The sequence below is a fragment of the Copidosoma floridanum genome, unplaced genomic scaffold (genome assembly GCF_036245765.1).
Source record: "Copidosoma floridanum isolate Cflo_tuat_1 unplaced genomic scaffold, Cflo_Japanese_pri ptg000021l, whole genome shotgun sequence".
Taxonomy (NCBI): domain Eukaryota; kingdom Metazoa; phylum Arthropoda; class Insecta; order Hymenoptera; family Encyrtidae; genus Copidosoma; species Copidosoma floridanum.
This window is the reverse complement of record NW_028321898.1, coordinates 13,922,109-13,947,365: the sequence shown is the minus strand read 5'-3', so window position 1 is coordinate 13,947,365 and position 25,257 is coordinate 13,922,109. Positions and strand designations below refer to the sequence as shown.

The window sequence follows — 25,257 nt, the reverse complement described above, 5'->3', positions numbered from 1 at the left end:
TTCAGATCATTTTTTGGGTTTTCTTCCTATTGATTATCGGTACAAAAAAACTAAAAAATGATCTGAAATCTAATAAAATTTTACCGCAGGTAAGTTGAAAAGATTGCTGTAACGGCTGAGTAAAACGTGGTTAAAGATGGAAAAAAACGCGTTGTCTCAAACTTAAGAAATACTTTACTTAAAATCTGTGAGGTTAAAGTACATCGATCCCTATTGATTTTTTATTTTAAATGTGTCAAAGAATTAGAATTAATTTTTTTTTGACCGAAATCGCCTAATACATTAAATTTAAAAGAAAAACCGCGTTTCCGAATCTTTCATGGGCACTCATCAGCAAAACCTAACTACTAAAACTTATGGGAATGTTGTTCAAGTTGATTCATAATAAATCACATTGATAGTGCAACTGAGTTTTACTTTTTCTGAAACAGTAATAGAGCTAACACTTACACTGATATAAAAGACGGATTCAAATCGATTCAATCAGTTCAGAGGATTTGATCGATGAAAATGAATTGATTTTAATGTGACTTTTAGACATTTTCAATTTGAATCGACTTGAACAGTAAAGTAGTACTTACATTGCGTCACTAGGACACAAAGTACAAACATGAGCGCCCAAAGGGCATGGTTATTTTATGTTGGTACCCGAGTCGCGTGTAATGTTTTTCTTACCGAGAGTAATACACTTTGCGCCATACTTTGGGCCCTCTAAATCACTTTGAGTCCTAGGGCAGAAAAGTACTTTGGGCCCGGAGGACGTAATGATACATTACGTCACTAAGGCACAAAGTATAAATGTGAGCGCCCGAAGGGCGTGGTTGTTGTACGTTGGTGTCTGAGTCACGTATAATTTTTTTCTTATTGAGGGTGCAAAGTTGAATTTTGAGCCCTTGGGCACACTTTACCCTCAGTTAATCACTTTAGGTCCTACGGCAGAAATGTACTTTGGGCCCATAGGGTAATTACAAGAGCGCAAAGTGTGATCCGAGAACGCAAAGCGGCAGTTGCACTTTGGGCCTTTTTTTTTCTTTTCCTTGCCATGGGCCCAAAGTGCAATTTCCGCTTTGTGCCCTTGAAATCACTTTGAGCCCACGGGCAGAAAAGTACTTTGGGCCAGGAGGGCGCAAAAAACTTTTTTGCCCGTGGGCTCAAAGTGATTTCAAGGGTACAAAATTTCACTTTGCGCCTTCGGTAAGAAAAACATTCGTGACTTGGGCACCAACATACAACAATCGCGCCCTTCGGAATCTCATGTTTGTACTTTGCGCCCTAGTGACGTAATGTACCATTTCAGACTTCGGGCGTTTTTGGGGATCGGGTGTGCCCTCGGTAGGAAAAATAAGATTTACCACATAAACACCATTGCTCCATAGCTACTTTACGTCCATAAAAGGGCCCTGGGGACAATGACACTCATCCGACGAAAACTACTATTTTGCGCACGTAGGCCTATAGAGATTTCAAGGGTGGAAAGTATGACCCAAGTATGGCAGTTGCCGCTTTGTGCCCATAGTAAGAAATAGTAGTTTCCATCAAATGAGTGCCATCGTCTCTGGGGCTATTTTACGGCCGGAGCGACCTGCGAAGCAGGGCCCGAGGGACGTAAGGTAGCTGCGAAGCGATGGCACTTATATGGCGAATCCTATTTTTCCTACCGAGGGCACACCTGACCCTCAAAAACGCCCGAGGTAGGAAAACTGACTTTTAAAGTTCGCTTTTCTGTTTCGCAGGTCCCTCGGGCCACAAAATAGCCCCAGAGACGGTGGCACTTATCCGACGAAAACAACTTTTAAAACTTTCATTAAATTTAGTTTTTAATTTAGAAAATTCATAGTTTTTTTGTACAGAACTCTATGAATAAAAAAGAATCTTGTTCAAAGTAGGAATAAAGAAACAGCTATTCCAGAAAATCGTCGTAACTTGGATTTGCTTTGATTCTTATTTGTAATTTAAATTTTTGAATATTTTAAAGTAATTAAATTTTTCGGAGTCCAATCAAGCTACCATAACTGTACATGTACCCAATTGAAGGTGTTCAATAAAAACTAGTAAAAAATATTTTTGTTGGTTTCTAGTCAATTTTTGCACTTAGAGAAGCCCGTCAAACTCAATAGCGTTTGAAAGTCTTTTTTTTTCATATCTAGATTAGTACAAGATTAAATTTAGTATAAGCTAATGTACAACAATTTGGGACCACCATTCGGATGGCAACAGCAAAACGGTAGGGTTCAACTATTTGACATGGAATGTTAATAAAAAAAAAATAAAAAAACTTTCTATTACTACTCTATGTAAAATAATTGAATCCCCTCAGTTTTAGTGTTGCTATCCGGATGGTGGGACTTATAATCGCAGATTCACTTATGTTTAATCTTGTGCTGGTAAAAACAAAAATATAAGAAAAATTTAGTTTTCAATGTCATTCTGTTTATGTGGTTTTCCAAGTGTAAAAATCGATTAAAAACCGACAAATAATTTTCTTATCCGTTCTAATTGGACACTTTCAATTTGGTATGCACACAATAGAAATCACACTTACTTTGTACTTCTTCCGAAGAAGCTAATAACCACTTTGCAATATAAAACTAGTTTTGCTCTTGTTTTGTACAAATATCAATCGAGATTTTTATGAATCAAAGTGAATGATTAATAAAATAATATCAAACAACCATTTTTTGTGTTGAAGTTCCTTACACTTCGTGCTGTCCAGTAACATCTCTTAAGGTACACTTACGCGGCAAAGGAAGAAATTTGTATGTTCTTGCGTCTATGACATTGCTCAAAAATTTAACTTTGTCAATAAATTGTTAAACAAATCATAACCTCATTCCTAAATAAACTTTATTTGTGTATGAATACTGAAAACAAATTGACTTAGCTTATAGTACTGTCGTATATTGATTGACCTACAAGATATTGATGAATCATTATTATCCAAGAATTGTGTTAAAATTTTGTGGACCTAAAGTGCATATGTACAAAGTTGTTGATGTTTCAAATTTTAAGCAGTTCGTAAGCAGTCTTATAAAATATCACGTATTCGGTACATAAAAATTCATGGTGAACAAGAACTACCAACAAAACCTTGATAAAAATCGATGGATCGTCAATTAAAAACCTCAAGAATACTTTATAACTCTCAAAACATTGATTGGTTGCATGTGAGGGCTGATAGTAGTTGGTTTTAGTTGAAAATTGATTTTATTTTGATATTATACAATATATTTAAGTTGGTATACTCGTCGAAGTATGAAAAACAAGTTAAGTGACTATGTACTCATTTGACTTTGAGATTGTCAACAGTACTACCTTAAGACATTTTTGACAGAAGTGAACGACTCTAATTTCTTGAAAATTTGACATTCACATCATACAAACAACATAATCGTTTCAATGACTGCTGAAACAATATTACACGTTTTGGAAGTTTAACCGTGAACCGCGTTGAATTTCTAAATTGTGGAAGCTTGTTTTAGTGTAACATGAGCTATCAAGTTGGAGACTTTTACAAGTGTCAAAACTGTTTAAATACATTTATATTTACTGTTTATACACTATATAGGGTATATTTAGGGTTTTGGTTATTATTTTTCGAACAATATATCAAAAATTTTAATTTTACGCTGAACTGATGTCATAGACACAAAAAACTGTAAACTGCATACTGCATTGCGTGAGAATGAACTTTTAGGTGGCACTGCTTCAGAGTGCATTCAAGTGATGGCATGAGGACAATTTTTATACATCCTATTAAGGCTCACAGCATTATTCAGCAATTATTATTAAAAAGTAATTACTTTCATGATACTATGTTAGTATAAATAGCAAAGCAAAACTAAATTTTTCATTTGATATTAGTGCTATTATTTTCATTGAGCTAAGTGTTTTGTAACAGGCATCTAGGAGTTGGCAACTCTGGGAAAGAAGGCGCATTCCTGAAAATTTTGGAAAAATAGCACTACAGTGTGTTATTCTGGTAAAAAAGAATAACTCAAAATTTTCAGGTATAGTAAAACATAAATTACAAATAAAATATTACAGAGCTGCTATAGTTTTTTTTCAGTAGAACCTAAGTGAAGGTTGAAAAAAATTATGAAGATGTTATGAACAAAAAAGTAATAGTGACACCAAGAAATTTGGAAGCAATACAATTTTCGTATTGCACTTTTTTTCTAACAGGCTAGATGGCCCAAAATATCTACAAAGTTGCCCTTCGTGAATATAAAAAAATAGTACATTATCCACCTGGAAGAAAAAGTAAAAAAAGTCTCAGATCATAAGTAGGCATTTGACATTCGAGGCAAAGCTAAAGGTGATAAGAATATGATCTGAGGGTTCCTTTATTTTCTCTCTTGGTTAGAATACGCTTTTTCACCGATCCTATTCCGAAAGATGAAATTTTTAATCCGTACAGCAGGAAAAAAGTTCCTTTTTTCGGCCCAATATTGTGTAACAGTATGAAATAACTTTTATTATCCTTAAAAACATTTACGATAAAAGAAAAATCAAATTCACACATCTTTGGAATCATTTGAAAATCACACTCTCAAGTTTTTACTGATCCCCTTTTTGTCAATTGAGGGATTTTATGAGAAATAATAATAGGTTGTTGTACGACTTGCTGTGAAATGAAAAAATAGAAATATCTAAAAAAAGTCTTGAGTACTAAAAAGATTAAAAACAAATTTATGTAGCTTTTTCATATTATCTTACAAGCAATCGGTTTGTCAATTTTAAAAATTTTCTACATGTTTTCAAAGAATAAAACAAAAATTTTTGCAATACTTTTTATGTAAAAGTTTTTGAAAGACCTTTTTGGACTCATTTATTTTATTATTTCTATATTAAATTTACAATACATTTATATCAGTGCAGTAAGTATTGATACACTCACTTTTAAGTTAAAAATGAAAAAATTTTAAAGCTTATCGTATTTATTTTGCTGTACTTTTAGGACACAAACTAGACAGCTATTACTTCTTGTATTCATTAAATAATAATTAAGTTTTTCTATTCTAGGCACGTTAGATGTTTTTCGCAATTTTCGTCTAGTTATCTCTTTTAAATAAGTACAATTTCATTATTTAAGATCATTGTCACCATTTAAACAGTTTGGTATTTTTCAAAAATCTACCGAATAATATATGTGATCAGTTTTGACCAATCACACCACGAATAAAAAGACTTCTGTCACGTGAAAATTAATCTTTTAAGATAGAATTGCAACAATACGTTGTTCTCTAAAATTGACAGAAGCTTCTTATTAATAATAAGGAATGTTCATTAATTATATAATACCTAGTCTTTAAATTCAAGACATTCTGTAGCTTCTCAATGAGCTTCAGGCTTAGTCACAAGAATATCTCAATCCATACATAAGTCTTATGTGAATTAACTTTGTACACTGCTTACAGTTAATTGTCATCGTATAGTTTAAGTGTAATAACAATTTGTAATCTGTAATAATTTTTGACGGATTCTTTTGTAGAATGGATTACTATCAGGAAATCAATCTTAGTTTGCCAAGAATATTCTTCAAGAATTTTGTTTATAATTCAACTAAAACCCAAATTTATTTTGCATGGATCCATTGCTAACCTACTCGAGAATGTCATACACAATTCAATGATTATTCTTCGAGTGTTAACGACTATCATCTGTACGATAACGCAAAAACAGATGGATTTAAGTCTTTTAGAACTCATAATCATCTTAAAGGTTTTAATATAGCTGAATTAACGGTTTAAAAGCTTAGACTAAAACTCCTAAGTCAGTTTGTTTTTGTATTGCCATACTGATAATCAAAACTTGATCATAATTAAAATTATCCAGCTATTAACTATTGTTATTGAAGTATCCAGGAATTTTCAGCATAGTAAGTTATAGTTTCACGTAGAATTAGTGTTGATTACGTTAGAATTCTATACGAAATCCTTAAGGAATAAATGTGGCAAAGTAAGACAGATTTTTTGAATAATCTGATTTTTGTTGTATATGCCATTAAAGAGCTATGTTATACCAAAAGTGATGTTTCAAACTGCTGCACAAAACGAACATATTTACTAGAAACTGCTTAGTAAAGGACGGTTTGGTGAATGCAATCGGTACTTTGGTAAAATACGTCTACCAAGACCTAAAAGTTATACTTAAATTATCTTTACGTAAAGCGTTGAGTCAGTCAAGTTCGTTCAATAAGATTGGCAGTTGAATAGTACTACTTTTCAAAACTTTCATTGAAAAAGACGGTAGTCGCAACACTTTCCGCAAGAATGTATCTCTGACTTCCCGCAGTAGTAAGATATAACTTTGAAAAGAAATAGTACGCCGTATCTTTTGTATTTACCCTGCCTTTTACTGTGTGTTCTATTGATCTACAAGCACTTACAGGGTTTCAAGATTTGACTTTGATCAAAAATTTTATTATTTTTGTTTAGCAAATTAGTTTATACTTATTGCATTCATACAAAACGTGTGAATTATAAAATTTACATATTTTTTAAGAACCCTCAAAAAACTTTACTAAGAAGTATTGCAAAGAATTTTTTTTTTCCTTCCAAACATGGAATATTACAAATCTGTAGAACCTTAAAATTTGGCTTTTATTAGATACATAATAAAATTTATTTTAGGTAAGAAAAATTAGATGGAAAAAAATTTCCATACATGTTCTTATTGTTCTGAAAATGAATATGAATTTTATATTTTGAAAAAAAAATCAATAGACAGTTACCTAGTTATTAACTAAGCATAAAAAAATTAAGATGCACGTACTTAGTCTAAAAGGAGTTACATTTAAACTGTAGGATATGTTTTGCTCACATTTGTAAGGGGTGCAGCTTACACCTACATAAATATGTGTTAAGGATCAGTTGAATAGATAAATATTTTTGTGTAAAATCTGTAAGAGTTTCCTGACTTGTATGTATAATAAAAATAGTAGTAATAATACAAGATTAGGGTATTTCAACGTAAATGACAATCATTGTCGTGTGTCCTCGTCTTCCTAATACTGCTAAACGTTAGTGTGTTCACGCATGGCGTTTCCTTGGCGTCCTGATCCTACTAAGTGGCTGTTACGACATCACTTGTTATTGGTGTACATATCAACAAAGACCTTGCGTATAGGCAGCGACAGTGGCTGTATGTACGGACACACTGCTTTCACCTCGTCTGCATTGAGTACTCAAACACCACGTTTTTTCGAATAACTGCACTTATTGTTATATTGAGTAGGAAAATTTCGAAGGTTTATTAGCTTATAAAATTCACAGTCACTATTTGAAAAATTTGTGTAGAAGTCCCAAAAAAATATTCAAAAAATGTTAATGTAAAGTTTTAAGACCTTGGGGTCTCTTTGAATCGGGAAAGTAATGTACAAAAATTTGTCAACTCTGCGTGAGTTCTTATGAAAAATCGTCAAAGTAAGATCTTCTACTTAAATATTTCAATCAAATTTACTGTACTGAAGATTTCACGAAAAATTTTTTTTGGTTAAATTAAAACATTTTTAAAAACTTAAAAAAGTATTGTCATATGTTATTGGAAACATCTATTTAAATGTTACCAGCAAGAATGCAAAATTTGAAACGGAAATGTGGAAATTAATAATAATAACTCGCATAGACTATCTTTTTACTTTTTATGTTTGAGCAAATTTAATTGTATTTAATTTTTATTATAATTTAAAAAGACAGTTAAAATAAAGAATTACTAGAACATGAAAGTGAAATGTAACAGTATCAGTTAGTCAAAGCTATACAATAATATACCACTAAGAGATGTGTGTTAATCAGTTCCTATCTCTTTTATTATCAAAAACTTGTTTCCAAAAATTTTGTATTGATCAGTCAAATTTTAGAAATGCTCTTTATTGAAAAAGTTTAAAAAATTGTTCGTATGTTTGTGGCAGTTGACAAGCTTAGTATTTCAAGTACGTAAGTCCGTAATGTATAAACGCATAAAAAAAAAATCAAAGCTGGAGATTAAAGCTAGTTCTCTAAATAACTAATAGCATTGTTCTATTGCTATAACTGGGGAAAATACAATATTATCTTCCGATTACAAACAAAAGAGATATTAGAACTTGAGCGTGCGATTTCCAGTAATTTTCGAGGGGTGAGAAGATTAATTTTTTTGAAACCTAATGTATGTTTACGTGACATTTCTTACAAAAGTAGATGTTCATCATGAGAGACAGTTTTATGTATATTTATATCATGAAAGACTCTAATTAAATAATGTCATTCTTCCAGCTGATTTCAAATAGCGCACTTCGTCTCCCTGAGCTGCCAATATCATACAATTATTTAATGCATAGATTTTTCAACAAAAAAAAGTAGAGCGTTGCTTGTGATAATGAATAACTGTACAACGAAGCAAAAATAAAAATTAATCGTGCAGAAAATTTTCCAAACAGTGTTCCAAAGACATTATAAACTAGAATTACCATCATTTTTATTTTATTAATAAATGTGATGGAACTAGGAAAGTTTTACTTTTAAAACCGTTGCTTAGGCATAAAATCAACAATAAATTTTTAAATACTGAAGTTTGAGTCAATCAATGTCTCTATGAAATTGACACAGTATATGACATTCACTAAATATTTTCTATATCATTAAATTCCTACTTGCATCTTTTTTTCGTGAATATTAGTTAAGGAACTTTCCTTCTTAGTTAACAATTTCTTTGGAGCCAATGAAAAATCGTTATAAAAAAATTTTTAAGCATGTAATAATACTAATAATAATAGAAAACATCTAGAAAACACAAGCTTCTGTATATAAATATGATTATTATTTGTTATTGGGGATTAAGCTTTGAGTATCATTGAGTGCAATTGCAAAATAAAATGTAGTTGAAAATACTAATTAAATAATTTAAGAATCTCAAATAGTTATAAGCCTCATAGATTTTAGAACAAAACAGAATAAAAACTTATAAATGTCCATAAGGGAACCAACATTTCAGGAGAAAACAAGCAATATTGAAACGATCAAAGAAAAATTTATATATTGTAAGATTTTTAAGGAGCGTACCATTTTTGTAGCAATACTAATAATAAATATAATAATAAAAATAATAATGATAACAATAATAATTATAATGATAATAACAATAATAATATCAATAATAATTTCGATAAACGAAATACAGAAACATGTAGTTGTAGGATAAAGAAAATATTCAATAGATGTTCAAAGTAAAGATTGAGTAAAATTTATAAAAGCAAGAAAAGAAAACATTGAAGTAAAGTAAGAGAAGTCAGATGTGTCAGTGAGAATGGAAGTAAAAATAAAGTAAATGAAAAAAATACAAGATAAAATACACTAAGAGAAAAATCAAACGCTTTAGGATTGTCTGATTTGCTTGGAGTAGGTCCCTGTGAAATGCAAGATGGCCAGCGTCCCCAAAGTTGTATACGTATAGTATGATTAATATAATAAATGTAGAATATGCATGTGCGCGTGCGTGCACGTGTTGTGTATCAATTCTATTGAAATCATCGTCAAGAGACGATAACATTTATATACTGTTTATTATATGCATATACGATATTATCCGAGTTATTGTTTGACATGTATGCGTAGACTCGGACACGCTCACGCACGGTATGTACATATGCATTCATGGCTTATTATGTGCAATATTGACATACATGTATATAGGTTTAATATGTAGAATACAAAAATAAAGAATAATAAATATTTAAATCGACCCAAAGCCCCAAATGGGGGAAAACATGCAACATAATGTATAAAGCGTAACAGTTTCATGTAGAAATAATTATAACGCTAGTGTATACATGATTGTGTATATAGATGCATTAAAAAAAATATAAAATCTTATGAATTAAGAAAAGAAGAAATCAATATATCGATATAATAATAACAGTATATAATACATCAAGTTGAGCTGGGAACAGGCAGGACGAATATAATGATGATTCAGTTCTTGGAAAAAGAAATTACAGAAACTTTTGTCGCAAGAACTGCGGTGAAGTTGCAACGCCACGTGGTTAAAAGATTCCGCAAAAATTTTTCAACCGTTGGCGTTATCTAGATTTATTTTCATCAAAATTATGTATACATATATAAAAATGTATCATTTGAATTCAATAGTTAAAATGGTATTTGCTTCTCTCCTACCACAAAATATTGCGAAAGGTAGAGTGATAACTAAAAAAGTGCGTAGCTCCCACTCACATAACTCAAAAAAATTGAAGAAAAATGCATCACCTACTTACCGATTTTTTTTACAAAATATTTTTGATAAGAACAACGCCTCAAGTTTTACGATTGGTTTCTGAGAGAAGTGCTATGATAAAAGTACCTATTTGTGGAACGTATCATTATTGTAAAATATCGTAATAACTGTTGTTGACTGTCATCATAGTAAGCGTAAAATTTATTTTAAATTTATTGCATGTAAACTTTGCCAACATACAAAAATACTATGTTTAAGAATGAATTAATCACAAAGGAAAACAATTTTTTTCCTTCGTAGCATATTCATGATAGGGACCAAAATTTTGATAACTTTACTTTTTTATCGTTTTTATCATGAACTGTTTTCGTTCTTGGTTATTCAGGATAAAAGTAATGTAATTAAAGTAATGTAAAAGTACTAGATGTAAATCAAATTATTACCCCTTGTCTGATGGTCAGTTCATAATAGGGACATATATTATGGAAACAGATACACCCAAGAGTAAGAAGCTGATTACATAATCATGTAAATCACGCCCTAGAAGATAAAATAATACTTTTACTATGAACTTTCTTGTAATTTTAATTTTTTACATCACCTTTAACTTTTTCTATAATAGGTACTTTTACCTGTACTATTACTATCAATGTGAAATACTGTTGAAAGACAACTGAAATGTAGGACAATGCAAATATGTAAAAAAATTTGTCGCGGAATATTACCACAGTTTTGCAACCAAAAGTGTCTAAATTTATTTTCTCTGTAAGGGTGCCTTGTTGGGCACAATGTAGAAGTATGGCATAGAGGAATATTCCAGGCATTTGACAGGAAAATGGTGGATCAAGACGTAAACAAAAAGAGCCGTGTAAGAGTGAGTAAAAAAAAGAAAAGAACGTGTGGAGCGAGGCATTGCGAGTACCTCCAGGATCACTGTTAGTGTCTTGTTTGCGCTTCCTCTTCTTAGTGCGGTTGGTATTTGCGCGGGAAGACCAGTCGGGATACAGCTGCATGTGCAGCTGTCTTTCTCGTCGTGCCAATTCGTAATACTTGGCCTGTTCATCTCGCCCTAGCGCGTGCCACTACCGGGAGAGAGAGAGATACACAAGTTTTAATAAAAAACACTCGTTCTAAAGAGCAATTCCAAGCAAAAAATTTTTTTCTTTCTTTCTCTTATTTTCTATAATCTTTATAACAATCAAGGCAATCAAGACTAAAAATTTGACTAAAATTACTATCACTGACGCCAAATGCTTATGTAAATGATAGTCTTTGTAAATGCTATTTCTATATAACTTAAAGCTGTATTTATTGCCATCATCTCTGAATTATATTATTTTTGGTTGTATAAGCACAAACGTAAGTTTTTCCTTATCAAGTACATTCGCTGTACGCATTTGACTGTACTAATAGATCGTCTGCACTTAGCATTACAGGTGTTGAAAAGTGACATTTAAAAAGAGTATTGCGAAGGCACTGAGGTCCCTACTTTCCGTTTTATGTGCTAGAAGAACAGCCTAAGTTAATGCCAGTGGCGCGTTTTATCGCGGTCAATAATTGCTCTGATGGTTCATTTCTACATCATTATAATCACAGTACGCGAGTATTTTATTGAATAGTGATTTATTTCCTGGATAATGGATCTGAACAAAAATCTGGTAAAAGAAGAACCAAGAGGTTTTGCTAGGATTTTTTGAATTCCTACAAATTTCGCGCAATTTTCAGCTATTCGTACACGTTTGGCTTGACAGCCATGTCTGCCACTAAAAAAAGTAACAGTGGCAAAGCTAGTCAACATTCGTCCAAATATACATTAAAGTAATTACGATCGTTTTATCTCCTGCCCTTTTTTCAATACTTTCTCCCATGTATACATGTAACAACAATGATAGTTAAAGTAGAAGCCGTACTAGTAATTGTCATAGTAGTTATCGTAGTTGTTAAGGATATAGTAATACTTGTATTGACTAACGACATGAGAAAATGCGTACAAGAGTGTAATTATCACGTACACATTTGTACACTTAAAAAAAACTTTGATACTATATTTACAAGCATTAAAGTTCTAGAACTCGTAAACTGTTGAGTTATTTTTGAAACATATTACATTTGACTTGCACAATTCAGTATTGCAGTGCAAAGAGACACACAAACCACGTTATTTATGTTACTTATCATATGAATAAAAAAAAGGTCTCTTTAGATGCAATAACAGATATTGTATGTGCAATTGCCAAACTACAGCGAAAAAATTATGATGCACTTGTGACGCGTGGCTGATAGCTCATTATAATTTATTATTACACGTTTACATCAATTGACTCGACGAATACCGCTTTAGGGAGTTGGCCAGATTTGCAATTGCATTATTAGTTTTGCTGCGGAATTAGAGTAGATGCGGAGTAACAGGTGGAATTATATTTATACATACATATATATACATAAATGCTTTGAGTGATCCACCAAATTTAAGAATAGACAATCCAAGCCTGTTGTTTTTTTACCTAATCTTACACATTCCTCAAGAAATCATTTGGTACATGGACATTATGGGATTTCTCATCTAGGAATGAACATAAGATAAAAGGGATTATTAGTTGAATAATACTGTAATGCAAAAAATCAAAACGTCAGTTGTAACGTCAGTAGAAAAATGATTAAATTTCTCATAATATTCTTAAGTAGAATAGTCAGCTCAGCATGTAGTTGATGTATGCCGTCATCAATTAAGTATAGAAAGAGTAAAGAGAAACAAAGAAGTGAAACAACGACAAGAGAAACAACGCACAGAGACTTTGATCGTTTCAATCCAATCAACACTAGGTGAAACTATAAAGTAATTAGTACTTAGTCGTAAATATAGCCAAACAAATTTATATATTTATGTTATATGATATGCATGAGAGTTAAAGGCCTGCTGTTCTAGCACTGGAAAGTGGTACCTCCGATGGGATCCGCGGATCGCTCTTTCTTCCGCTTCTTCTTCTTGCTGCCATATCCATAGTTATCCCTAGCGCTCCAGCCAGGATAGCGCTGCTGGTGCAGTTGGCGTTCGTGTCTAGCCGCCTCATAATACCGTTGCTGTTCCTCTCGACTTAGTGAATGCCACTGAATACACATATTCCCAAATAGATTCAATTTTTTACTCAAGTGAAGCGTGTCTCTTTCACAGTTCTCAATAAAATCTTTAGAATTTTCAAATATTTCTAGATGCTACTGGTGCCAGACCATACCTCCTTTGCCCCCTTTCATATGTTTCTTTAGTTTTGCTCATCCACTTATTTTTTAATATTTTTCAAATTCTTTTGAACCATCTAAGATTCCCCGTCTTTATTTCACTGCTTTACCTAGATTTCATATTCAAGTATATTTGCATTTACTATCTCACTCTTTTTTTAACAGTAAAACATTTTACCTCATACTTTTTAATTTTCAATTATAAGCTTGTGAAATTGATAGCTTAATAAATGAGCTTTTACTTTGAAACAAGGTGTTATTTTAATCATTATTCATGTACTTTGTAATATTTTGACAATTTTAGGTTGTTTTTATTAACCTCTGGAAATTAAAAGGAACACATCGTTTCAAAGCTGAATGTCGCATATACATCAAGGCTAATGTTTTAACTGTGTCGATAAGTATGTTTAAAAAAAAAATTTTACTCTCGATGCCTCGACGTAAAAAGTAAATTTCATTCGATAAGCTTGGAATAACTCACCCTTCTTCCCAAGATTTGATTTATCGCAGCACTTTCTTTCAAGGTACATTCTGCCACTACTTTTGCCCTCATTTCTTTCATGTATAACATAAATGCATTTAAAGGCTTCTTTATGTGGGGTTTCTTTTTTTCTGTGGAAAACAAAAATTGAAATTAGTTACATCAATTTACGACATACTATAAAAACCATTTTTGTTGGTTAAATTTAGCCGCACAAGTAAGTACAACTAAACAACTGTACATGATAAATGAAAAAAAAAAAATTTTGAATATCCCATCCAAGACCGTTTGTACCCAATTTACAACAATTCAAATAGTCATTCCGCGCCCACTAGCAAGTGGTCCCATCGATAATCACACACACCCTCTGTAACTTCAAGATTTGCAAAAAATTATGTTGACAATAAGTTACTAAAACGTGGGAGCAAATTGTAAAAAAGCAGGTTAGTAAGAAGTGAGTCAAATAAGTTTCAAAGTTGTGTGGTTGGTAATACTTACTAAACCTACGTTGTAATTACCTTGATTGTTTTGTTGTCCAGTGTCCTGATTCTTTGTGTTGTCTGCAGGCAACGATGACGAATTTTTTTGTTCTATCGAAGACCTGGAAACAAAATGACGTTTAAATTTGAGAATTAAGACGTTTAGTTGTGTTCAACGTGGTTGGAAATTTATTAAATAATAATTTTTAAGTGATGGAATACCGTTTGTAGAGCGTGTCTTTGGTATCGTGACTAGATTGTTCGTGTTTTGCGGAGGGCAAAGGATACGAAAGCAAGGAGCTGGGTGAATTGCACAGCTGTTCTATAATAGCGTTCGGTTGAGTGCCGGTATCGTAAAAAGGTTGAGGCAATCCTCCAGCAGCAGTAGCAGCCGGTGCCCGAAGAAAATTCGGAGGTACAGGCCAGCTGAGTTGTTGCCACATTCTGTGCCTAGCTTCTACCATGGCAAGCAACTGCATAAAGTTTTGCTGCGCGTTGTAAGGAGTCAGCGAGGAGGACACAGGATTCCTTTGTAGGATCGACGACGCATTTGACATTTGCATCAAACTGCTCATGTAGAGAGCAGTGAGAAACTTTTGATCTGCAACAGGCGATCCCGACTCGCCAACGCACTTTATGGAGTCCTGCAGAAGTATGGTCATGTTGTCCTCAGTTTTCGACTCCAACTCTGTGATGCTGATGCTGTCCTGCTCCAAAGACTTTTTTTCTGGATTTGTGCTCACTCGGTTTACACTGCCTATGCTGCTAATGGCTACTGTCTCGGATTCGGCGCTCACATCAACCTTCTTTATGACTAGATTTAATGGTTCGTAGCACTCGGGCTCCATCACCACCGTGAGTATAGAGTCCCGTCATTCACACCGCACCTTTACACTGTTTTGGGATGTGGCACTTCACCTTAATCCTTGATTTGACTAGACAGGACTGGCTCAATAATATCATCTCCCCGATTTGTCCTTTATTTGATGGCGAGTATCATCCGAAGCGGGCTGAGCTCATTATATAGTGTTGTCCTCTGTCTACATACATTTATATACATGTATCTGAAGATATATAACATATATGTATATATTTCTCTATCTGTTATCTCTGTCTTTTTCTCTTACTCTTCCCTATGACATCTCATTTTCTGTCTCACAGACAAGTATTATGGCTAGTACACGGAAGTGTACCTCCTGAGGCTTCACGCTTCACTTCTAGACGTAAAAGTCCTTCTTGGTGCTGAATGATACTTGGGTGTCCCTGATGATTATGGCTTGTTTTTAAAGTAATGTGCTTACTATGCTGTACACCCACATCCAGCTGATTGTCTAGGTAAGAATCCATTAAGATTGCATCCACCTCAGGTCTGTGGTGCATGAGTGGTGATTCATTGCCCTCGAGCCAAGGGTGTTATGCCACAGCTGCATACCCAATATTGAATACAATTATCCATACGTATACGGTAACAGTGCGCAGTACAATGTTTCGACTGATTATCCCACGGTAGTGGGCAACAACGGACAAATCATTGCGATTCATAGCGCCCGCCTGCCTTCCCGCGGCTGAGTGTCTGAAACAGCAGCAGCTGCAGTTGCAGCCCTAGTTTTTCCCATTGCCTTTTAATCGTAGTCATCATTGGATGGATTTTCCCCGATGCATCACTAGGTAGTAAGCTGCCGTTTTTTTACTAATCACGTGGTGCTGGTTATGTGCAGCAGGTACTGGTGGTGTCCAGCTGCTGGATTCCCTCGAGGTGAATAGATAGGCTTTCTCTAAGATGTACTGTTTCCGATGATAAGTTACACCAACGAACATAGACGCTTCTACATTCGTTGGCTATACGCACTGAACCCGGCTGGAGAAGTTAATGACAGCCTTTAACTGAATAAAAAATCGTACGGTCTCAAAGTTTGCAGAGGCTAATGCAAATTGGGGATCGGTTTGGAAGGAGTAATGATCAATAACTGTCGACAGACAGAGTAGAGGATAGTCAAAGGGAGAGGTAAATGGTGAACAGGCACCGGCGCAGACGCCTTCTACTATTCGATCACACCGAATAGTCAAAGTTATGGGGTCGTTGATGCTCCACAGAGCGTGCGAGGCCCCTGCGACTTTTGTCTCAACGCCCGAGGTCTGTCTCACCATTTGTCTCTATCCGATGGCTTGGCTTGGAGTATCCACGAGACGTATGTCTTTTAAGCATCGGACGAGCCACGTGCTACCCTCGAGTGGTTGGCCTTGAAACTGTACTCCTACAGCCACCGTTGAATTATGCGTGATCCTGCGGTCGGTAGACGCATCCCTAAACTGCTTGCTCCTACCGGTGGAGGGTTGGCTTGCACACCGCTAACCGGGTAGTTTTCTCTTTTACCGTTCTTCAGAGGGACAGAATGGGGTGATCCCAGCCGCTCACCTGATTGACCCAGGGGTTGCAAGACATCTGACACCCATGGCTTACCGACGGATGATGTTTGTAATCATGCTGAGGCCCATTGCTGCTCTGTTATCCATCCTCTGTCTCTTTCATCTTAGTTGTCTACTACTTATCATTGTTGTCTCAGAGATTTTGTTCATAATAATGTGGTTAGTGAGGATTTGGTTGATATCAGAGAAAAGGACTACAGCTCAACCATTAGCTCGATTTTTGTGTAATTAAAAGTCATTTCTGAGAAAGACAACGTAAATACATGTTGAGTATCTCTGCGTGAAAACAGTCAAACTATTTTTTAATAATTAATCATGAATGATTATTGTTTGTCATCAACAAATCGAGAAATGTATCTCTGAAAACTATCAAAATTATTTAAGGATAAAAAGCTGTTGAATGTTACATTGCAATTTATTTTTCAAGGTTGACAATAATTCATGTACACCCTGTACTCAAACCCAATATTTTGTCTTTATTTGTTGTTTAAAATAAACTTTTTAATTACGAAATAACGACAATCTATATTTGCTCAGTGTTTATTCGTATCATGCAAGTTTTTACGAATGATGCATGAATATTGAAGGTAGCATTCATCATGAAAAAAGCGTGAATACGTGAAAGCATTTAAATATGTCTACAATTTTCGAATTGCCATTAACATAAATTACGATGTAAATAAAACATTTAAACAAGACTTTTCATATACGTCCATTCAGTATACTTTCTTCATAATTTTATCTAAGTTATAGGTATCAGGAGCATTCTTACATCAACTAATGTGTCTAGTGAATTTGTGATCACTAAAGATTCGATTGTTTTCAATATTTTCATTCATAATTCATAATTTCTTAAGTTTTCAGATTCTAGTTAGCCTATATGGAGGTATGAAATAAAAATGCTACGATCTCATTATCAGCAGGTGAACTAGGGGACCAATTCAAACAATATCGAGGGAATTATTACGGCATTAGTGAAGCCTAAGGAGGATGAACAAGAAAATTGGAGAAAGAGAGAGGATAAGTATGTGAGAGTAAGAGTGAGCTACAAGGTCAGCAAAGACACAAGCATTTAATATAACATCGTGACATGTGTGATTTGAGTCCACAGGGCAAAGCCAGCGCGAGATAAGCATGTAGGTAAAGGAGAAATAGAAGAGAAAAGAAAACAAAGTGGTGAGAGGGCAAAGTGGTACCTTGGCAAGGAGCAGAGAGAATGAAATATGAAGAATGTAAGCTATAAAATAAAAGATGATGAGCTAAGGAAGGATGATTCCTCGAGTATAAACGAGGAGGTGTGTGTATGTGCGTGTGTGTGTATAAGGCCGTTGATTGTTCTCTTTCTCTTTTATCGAGTCTTGTCTCACCTGTGATTGTGATCCAAGGTAGAGTGATCCGCCTTGGGAGCGGAGGAGACCAGAGCGTGTGATGCTAGTGCGTGTGCGTGGGGACTCAAACCAGGGTGAGGAGGCATAAGGCTTGTGGGTGAAAACCGGTAGAGATCACTGCAACATACCAATATATTATTATTATTTTATTTATTCATATAATTACAGTTGTTATTCTAATTTGTTCTTACTTTTTTTCCATTACTAATGTCAATACTAATTATTTGTGTTTTACTAAATGTCAATTTTGATAAATGTAGGCTGGAGCTAACATTTTTTAATTCTTCAAAAAAAGCCTCTGCTTTGGGAAGAGGTATTAGTTGTTAGATATGTAAAAATTCATTGACGATTTACCGCTTAAAATAAGTAATTAAGGTGAAAAGGGTTGGTGAACTCTTAACTGTATTTGTAACATCTATAGCTCTAAATTGACACTGCTAAGTAAGAAAACAAATGCTAGTTAGGGTCAAAATCCACGGTTTATAAAAAACTACCATTCTCATTTGTTGTAAGTTGTAGCAACAATTTTCCTCCATGACATGTGTAGTAATTTACAACTGAAAATTAATGTAAGTAAGTCTGATCACAATTCTTGCATAAACGAAATTCTTGTAATAGATAATTAAATTCATGCTTTTTTGTGGAATAGTCCTGCACAACAGGATTACTCTGAGTGCGGTAATAGAATAGAACGACGTTTTTTGTTGATATATCTTTATTGGCAAAGAAAAAATGTTATCATTGATATGAAGGTTTTTGAAATTGATTCCCCAAAAATGATACCTCTGAAAGTATCAGAAAATCTACTGATAAAAATGGTAAAAATGTCATAAAAAATTTTGTTGTCAAAAAAACAACATTTTATGTATTGTAATAACAACAGTTATCTCAGCACTTAGCTTCTTATTACTAATCATCCGGGCTTGTCAAAACATAAACTTGGTTTCATCTGAAACAACGTCTCAAGATGTCAATTTTTTTTGGCATTCGATTTACAATAAGAAGATTTCAAGCTGTTCAATTGGTTCAAGCTACTGGTAAAATTTTACGAAACGTTCATGTAGCAGTATTATAACTACGATTTTATTAAAGTTAGAAATTTTGACAGTTTTTTTTATTACCCATTAGCAACTTCCGAGCAATTTTCCCACTTTCTATAAAATGTTGTTTAAAATATTTGTTCTTCTTTATATCAAAGTATAATATCTTTTTGCAACACTCCAATACATTTTAAATAATTTCAACACACAATTTTGCACAACAAAGTATCTTTCATCACATCACCCTCTTTCTGTTTTTGAATGTTTGAAAAATTTTTTTTTTATTTATGTTAAAATTTTATAATTTGATATACAATATACGATTCGTAACGTTCATCGAAGAATTCAAATTACCATGGGAATGTTAAAGAACACACATAGATCACAATCTATTAGCATCAAAACTAAACCCAAAGCATAGAAAAAAAACTCTAGAGAATTTTTGAGAGAGCACGTATTAATACTACTCTTCAAGTGTATGACATGCATTGTTCTGCATCATACTAAGATCTCGTAACCTTACCCTATTGTTGCCGTCCAATAAAAACAAATAAAAAATTCATTGATTTTACCATAGGATTTTTCTATTGGTTTGTTATCGGTATTTGCACCCGTAAATCCAAATAAAATCCGAAATGGTCAAAAATAGATTTTCTATATCATTTATTATAACTAGGACATGATTGAACAAAAATAAATTGACAAATTTTTGTCATACCATCCGGATGGTAACACCAAAACGGGGGGACTAAAGTATTTTTTACAAAATTCTAATAAAAATTAATAACTAACTTTTCTTTCAATTTACATATAAAATACTCTAATCCCCCCGTTTTGATGTTACCATCCGGATGGTATGACATAAATTTGTCAATTTATTTCTGTTCAATCATGTCCTAGTTATAATAAATGATATAGAAAATCTATTTTTAACCATTTCGGATTTTATTTGGATTTACGGGTGCAAATACCGATAAGAAACTAATAGAAAAATCCCATTGTAAAATTTTATTGGTTTTTATTGGACCGCAACAACAGGGTATCCTCCTAGTTTATTAACTTCTCATAGACACTTGACCAAAAGTAAAAGATACGGTCAAATAAAGCAGTCTATAGAGATTTAATCTTTAGGTGTGAGGTCAGTGAATAAATTTGGAAACTAAGTGACTGTTGGAAACTTATAATCACTTTTTGATCGCGATATCAATGACGTTTAAAGTAGAAAAAGTGCGTTTCCGTAGGCTAGTACAAGAAAAAGCATTACCAACAGTGAATATACATAATGATACTTCGGCTATGTCAACTGATTGTAAGTTGTGATTTTTAATTACTCTATAAATAACATTTAATTTTGGATATATGCAGAAAAATAACTGTTCATGGTAAATATTTGTATGAACCATTGCAAACATTTAAATATTGCTGTTAATCTTCTATCAAATTGTGAAAGGACTGGATCGGTTATATTTTAAAATCTTTTGCGAACAGACAATCAAACTCACTACACTGATATCAAGGTAAGTGCACCAATGCTTGGCCAATAAAAAGTTGGTCACAAAACCTGGATACAATTACAATTCAAGGTTTCGCATAAATTTCTGCAGCTGTGAAAAATATTTTTTTCAATACTTATTCGCGCTTAGAAATTGCATACGCTTCATTGTTAAAAGTTATCTTGATGATATTTTAATCCAAAAGTTAAAAAAAAAAGTGTTTCTAGAAAGTGACTTTCATCGGCTGGCCAGGCTTTAGGACATCTTCAACGTAACCTCACTTTTGGTGCGTCCTAATAACTGCCCGATCGGAAATCGTACCGTGGCTGTAATGGGGGCCTAGCTAGGCATAATGCACTACTAGCTAGGCCCCCGTTACAGCCAAGGTACGATTTCCGATCGAGTGGCCAATATTAATTGTGTACAATTTATATGACTGGACAGTTATTGGAACTTAAAGTTTCGAATATAGGGACAAGTTTTTTCTACAGTGACCAAGAATTGGGGCATTGGACCAACTCAATAAATGAGAAATTTTTTCCTGTATTTACACAAAATTATTTATCCTGGGTACAGCTTAGGATAGAGTTATAAGATCAAATAATACCCAGGTGTGGCTCACTTGACGTTAACTAACATTGAAAAACATAACTACTGGCCCTCCAGCAGTTAAAAGGTAAAAATCCCTTGCCAAGCTGTTTTGCAATTAGTTTTTTGTAAGTAGCACAAAAACTTTTTTCATCAAAGTAACTGCTAATTGTAGTAGTATATGATACATTAGAACTTGTAATTAATCTTCTGTTAAAATTGGGAATCAATTGGTTCAATACCTTTTGAGATTTGGAGAACACATAAACAAACGCTTTCTCTTTATATAACAGTATGATGCTCAAATTCTAGAGCCAAATTTTTTCTTAGGTTTAGCAATTGTCACTTTATCAAAGAGAGAACCCTTTTGTTAAACAGCTCTAAAAAAGTTGTTAGCCAAAGTATCACCATATTTTTGACAGGTATCGATTTTTGTTGAACTACCAATTACTGAATTTTTGTTCCCCTTTAGTTTTTTGTAAGTGACCTAAATGTTATTGAAAAATCAGTGTATTTTCTCACTCGCTTGGAAGTATATTCAAAGTTAGTAGATGTTAGTTCAACTATTCAAAAATCAAAATCTATCAAAAACATTACAATACGTAGGCTTTGGCTAACAACTTTCTCAGGGTCATTTTGAAAAAAATTATCTTTTTTAAAAAAGCGATGGTATGTAAGAACTGAAAAAAATTGTATTCTAAAATCTAACTTGTGCAAATATAGTTACGGTTCTTAAATATAGATGAAGTTTCTAAACCAATATTCTGTGAAAATTTTAACCTTTACTCGTTACAGGAACAGGTGTTATGAATTTAAAAAAAAAAACAGCAAAAACGCGGTTTTTTGCAGCTTGCGAAAGAACGGCTCCACCAATTTCGTCTTAACACAACTTCTTTTTTCTGTCTTGGATACACGTATTCTTTTTTCGCCTGTTTTTATTCATATCTTTTGTTTTTATTCAGGAAGAAAAAAGTCTATTGTTGACATTTTTACCATTTTTTGGCATATTATCTAATATTCTTAAAGGTTTTATTTTTTGTAAATTATATTAAATGCTTTAATTTCACCAGCTAAATTTTGTATGTGCTTTTATAAGTTTTATAGAATTCTTTCGGATGATTCTTTCAGCCTATAGGAGAACATTATAAAACTCGGCATCCTGAGGTACATGTGAATGTATATATTAAGAAACGACTTGAGGTTACAAAAGTATTCCGTTAATCGTAGAAATTTCGTGGCAATAATTACGCTAGTGGTTGAAAAAAGTTCACCCACATTTATTTATTATTCTTGATATAATATGTAATGTGCTGAAAACAAATCATTATTAACAAAAAAACAATTTTTGTTGCAGATAATTTGAGTACGATCTGGAACCTTGATTAGTTGCTCAATTAGTCGATTCAACATTAGCTAACAAGTAGATTGACAGAATTCTTAACGAAAAATTACAAATGAGTTTTGGTGCCAGAAGTAATTTTTACTGTTTTGCCATTTTTTTTTAAAAAGCTATGGTTTGTGCTGCAATATTTTTTATTTAACGTAATGGACGATCGAAAAAGAAGGTACATTTTTTCCGTTGCCATTACCACATACTGGACAAATAAAAACTTCCATCTCCTAGCATAAAAAAAACACTTATCAAGTGAATCATTATTACGCTTTATAACATTAAATAATTCATTGGTGCGTGCATAAGTGAATGAACGAAAGCTATAAACAAATGAATTGTGATTAGACAAACTTACATCGGATCTTTTTATTATTACCACTGTCAATGAAAAGAGTTTTCTAACAATTATTTTTGAAGATATATAGGTCGAAAACATTTTGTAACAAAAAAAATTTATAACGAAAACTTGTATTGTTAAACGATGATTCCACATTTTTATTCACATTCTTACAATTTATTAAATCCATTAAACGCTGGATTCATTCAGTTTTGAAGAGAACTATTAATCTTGTCCGTTTAATTGAAATATACTTGTAAAGATTGAATAAAAAATTCTGTATCTAATATTATATATGAACAAAAAGCCATGTCAGTGAAATGAGGCCATTGGCTCGTGGTTTACAATAAAAATAATTTGGACTTACCTGGGTAAACTTGAACTACTGATGGGTAAACTCGTGGGGTAGGGACTGCGGAATCCAGCGCTCGCTGGAGAGATCGGGTACATACTTGGCGTGTGCCTGTAAATTAAAATGACTTGATAAGTATTCGCCAAAGCCCATGAGGCACTACATAAAAAATTTAGCTTTGATTCAGCAATATTCGTTCTATGCACTATGTATAGTTGTTACACTTATAAGTTCAAAATAACATCTTCTACGTATTTCTTCTCCTCACTTCTCTATCACGCTCGTTCGCTTACCACTTTATTTACGCAGAGTAAGAAGAGTATCAAACTAAGAAAAGTGGATCTAATGAGCCATGAAAAATCTTTATTTGGGATGAGCGCAGACAGAAAACAAATAACCAGTGTCCACTAGGAGGGCTGACCGATAGCCTTGAGTGAGTAAGCGAGATAGGGAGTGTAAGGAAGGGTAGGTGGACTGACTAGCCAGTTAGCTCTTAAGTGAGTCTGCTCGAGTGCTTATACACGGTCTAATAGACCGGAACTAAGAGGATGACTACCGGACAATCGCCTCTTTTCCTTTTCCACCTTCTGCTCCTCTGTACAGACTATAAGCACATCTTAAGTGGCACCACTACTGACAGTCATGAACTAAATTTTTCGGAAAAAAGCATTGTATATTCCAGAAAAAATTATATATTTATTTATGATGACTCAACTTTCCTGAACTATCGTGCATCGTACACTGAAAGAAGAATTTATTTATTGTCAACGTGCAAGTATGTTATCAGAAAATAAGCTTATACATTCCATATAATTTTTTTAATTTTAACTGACACAGATGGCATGTTAATATTTAACATGCCATATTTACGTTGAACCTGCGCCACGTCAGATAGCATCACGCGGGATACATATTAAACGTAAGTTAATAATTAACATATGAAGTTAATTACTAACAAAACCTTTTCTCAGTGTAGGGATTCAATATTTTAAGTATAACATGTATGTATATTGTTGAAAAAAAAAGTGGGTATTCTTGAAACAGTACTAAGCTGAAAGTGAAAAATATATGTAACACAATCTGTACTTAATAATTTAGTCATAGTAATTGGATTAGATGCACTTTGCATGCTTTAATTATTTTTTCATTCGTTTTGATTCACATTTACAAATATTTTTCTATTTCATTGTTCAATTTTAATGTACAACCGAACAAAATAACTTTTCCCGCATTTTCTATCATTTCAAAAATAAGAAAAATATATTTTCTTGCTATCTATTATTGAGATCCTTTCTTGAAACTAATAACTGTATCAACAATTTTTTAATTTTAGATATCATAACAAATACTTTAAGATCTTAGCTTCGTAAAATAACGTACCAACTCTTAAAATGATATAGATAATTGTAACAACGCAGACTAATATATCACTTCAATTACTACTTCGATCTCACAAAATTGATATTTAAAATAATTGTTTCTTAAGAAAGTCTTACTCTAGATTTGCGTAACTGTACCATATTTATTTTATCAACTTTTTCTCTTCGATTTTACTCCTCTTTAAAGAGAACATTTACCTGATACAAAAAAAATAGCTAAAATTCTAAGAACTAACATACCTTTAACAAGAAATTTTAAATGGTCACGTGCAAAGCCCTAAATCCAAATGAATTCTGCCAGTACGGAAATAATCAAGAAGTAAGGTTTCAATGTAAAAATATTTTTAAAATAAAATAAAACTTATTCATCTTTATCGATGTGTTTTAATGTGATTTTATCTATATTTATATTCGCCAGAATCTGCTAGTAAGAAAGTTTCTGTATTGCAATAAA

The 25,257-nt window shown here is 33.1% G+C and overlaps 1 protein-coding gene across 3 annotated transcripts in view; it reads right to left on the bottom strand.

The window, feature by feature from the left end:
* Positions 1–25,257, bottom strand: part of LOC106638546 (protein pangolin, isoforms A/H/I/S) — a 288,519-nt gene that overhangs the window by 29,973 nt on the left and 233,289 nt on the right. For 2 of the 3 annotated variants that reach the window (XM_089594552.1, XM_014351793.2), the window contains exons 6-10: positions 23,440–23,535; positions 18,201–18,338; positions 14,446–14,528; positions 13,928–14,058; positions 13,152–13,317 (exon numbers count right to left, since the gene is read on the bottom strand). In XM_089594552.1, the coding sequence (XP_089450678.1) occupies positions 13,152–13,317; positions 13,928–14,058; positions 14,446–14,528; positions 18,201–18,338; positions 23,440–23,535 (614 nt within the window). Of the gene's footprint in view, positions 1–11,131; positions 11,292–13,151; positions 13,318–13,927; positions 14,059–14,445; positions 14,529–18,200; positions 18,339–23,439; positions 23,536–25,257 lie in introns of all 3 variants that reach the window. The other variant, XM_089594553.1, reaches the window with a different exon arrangement.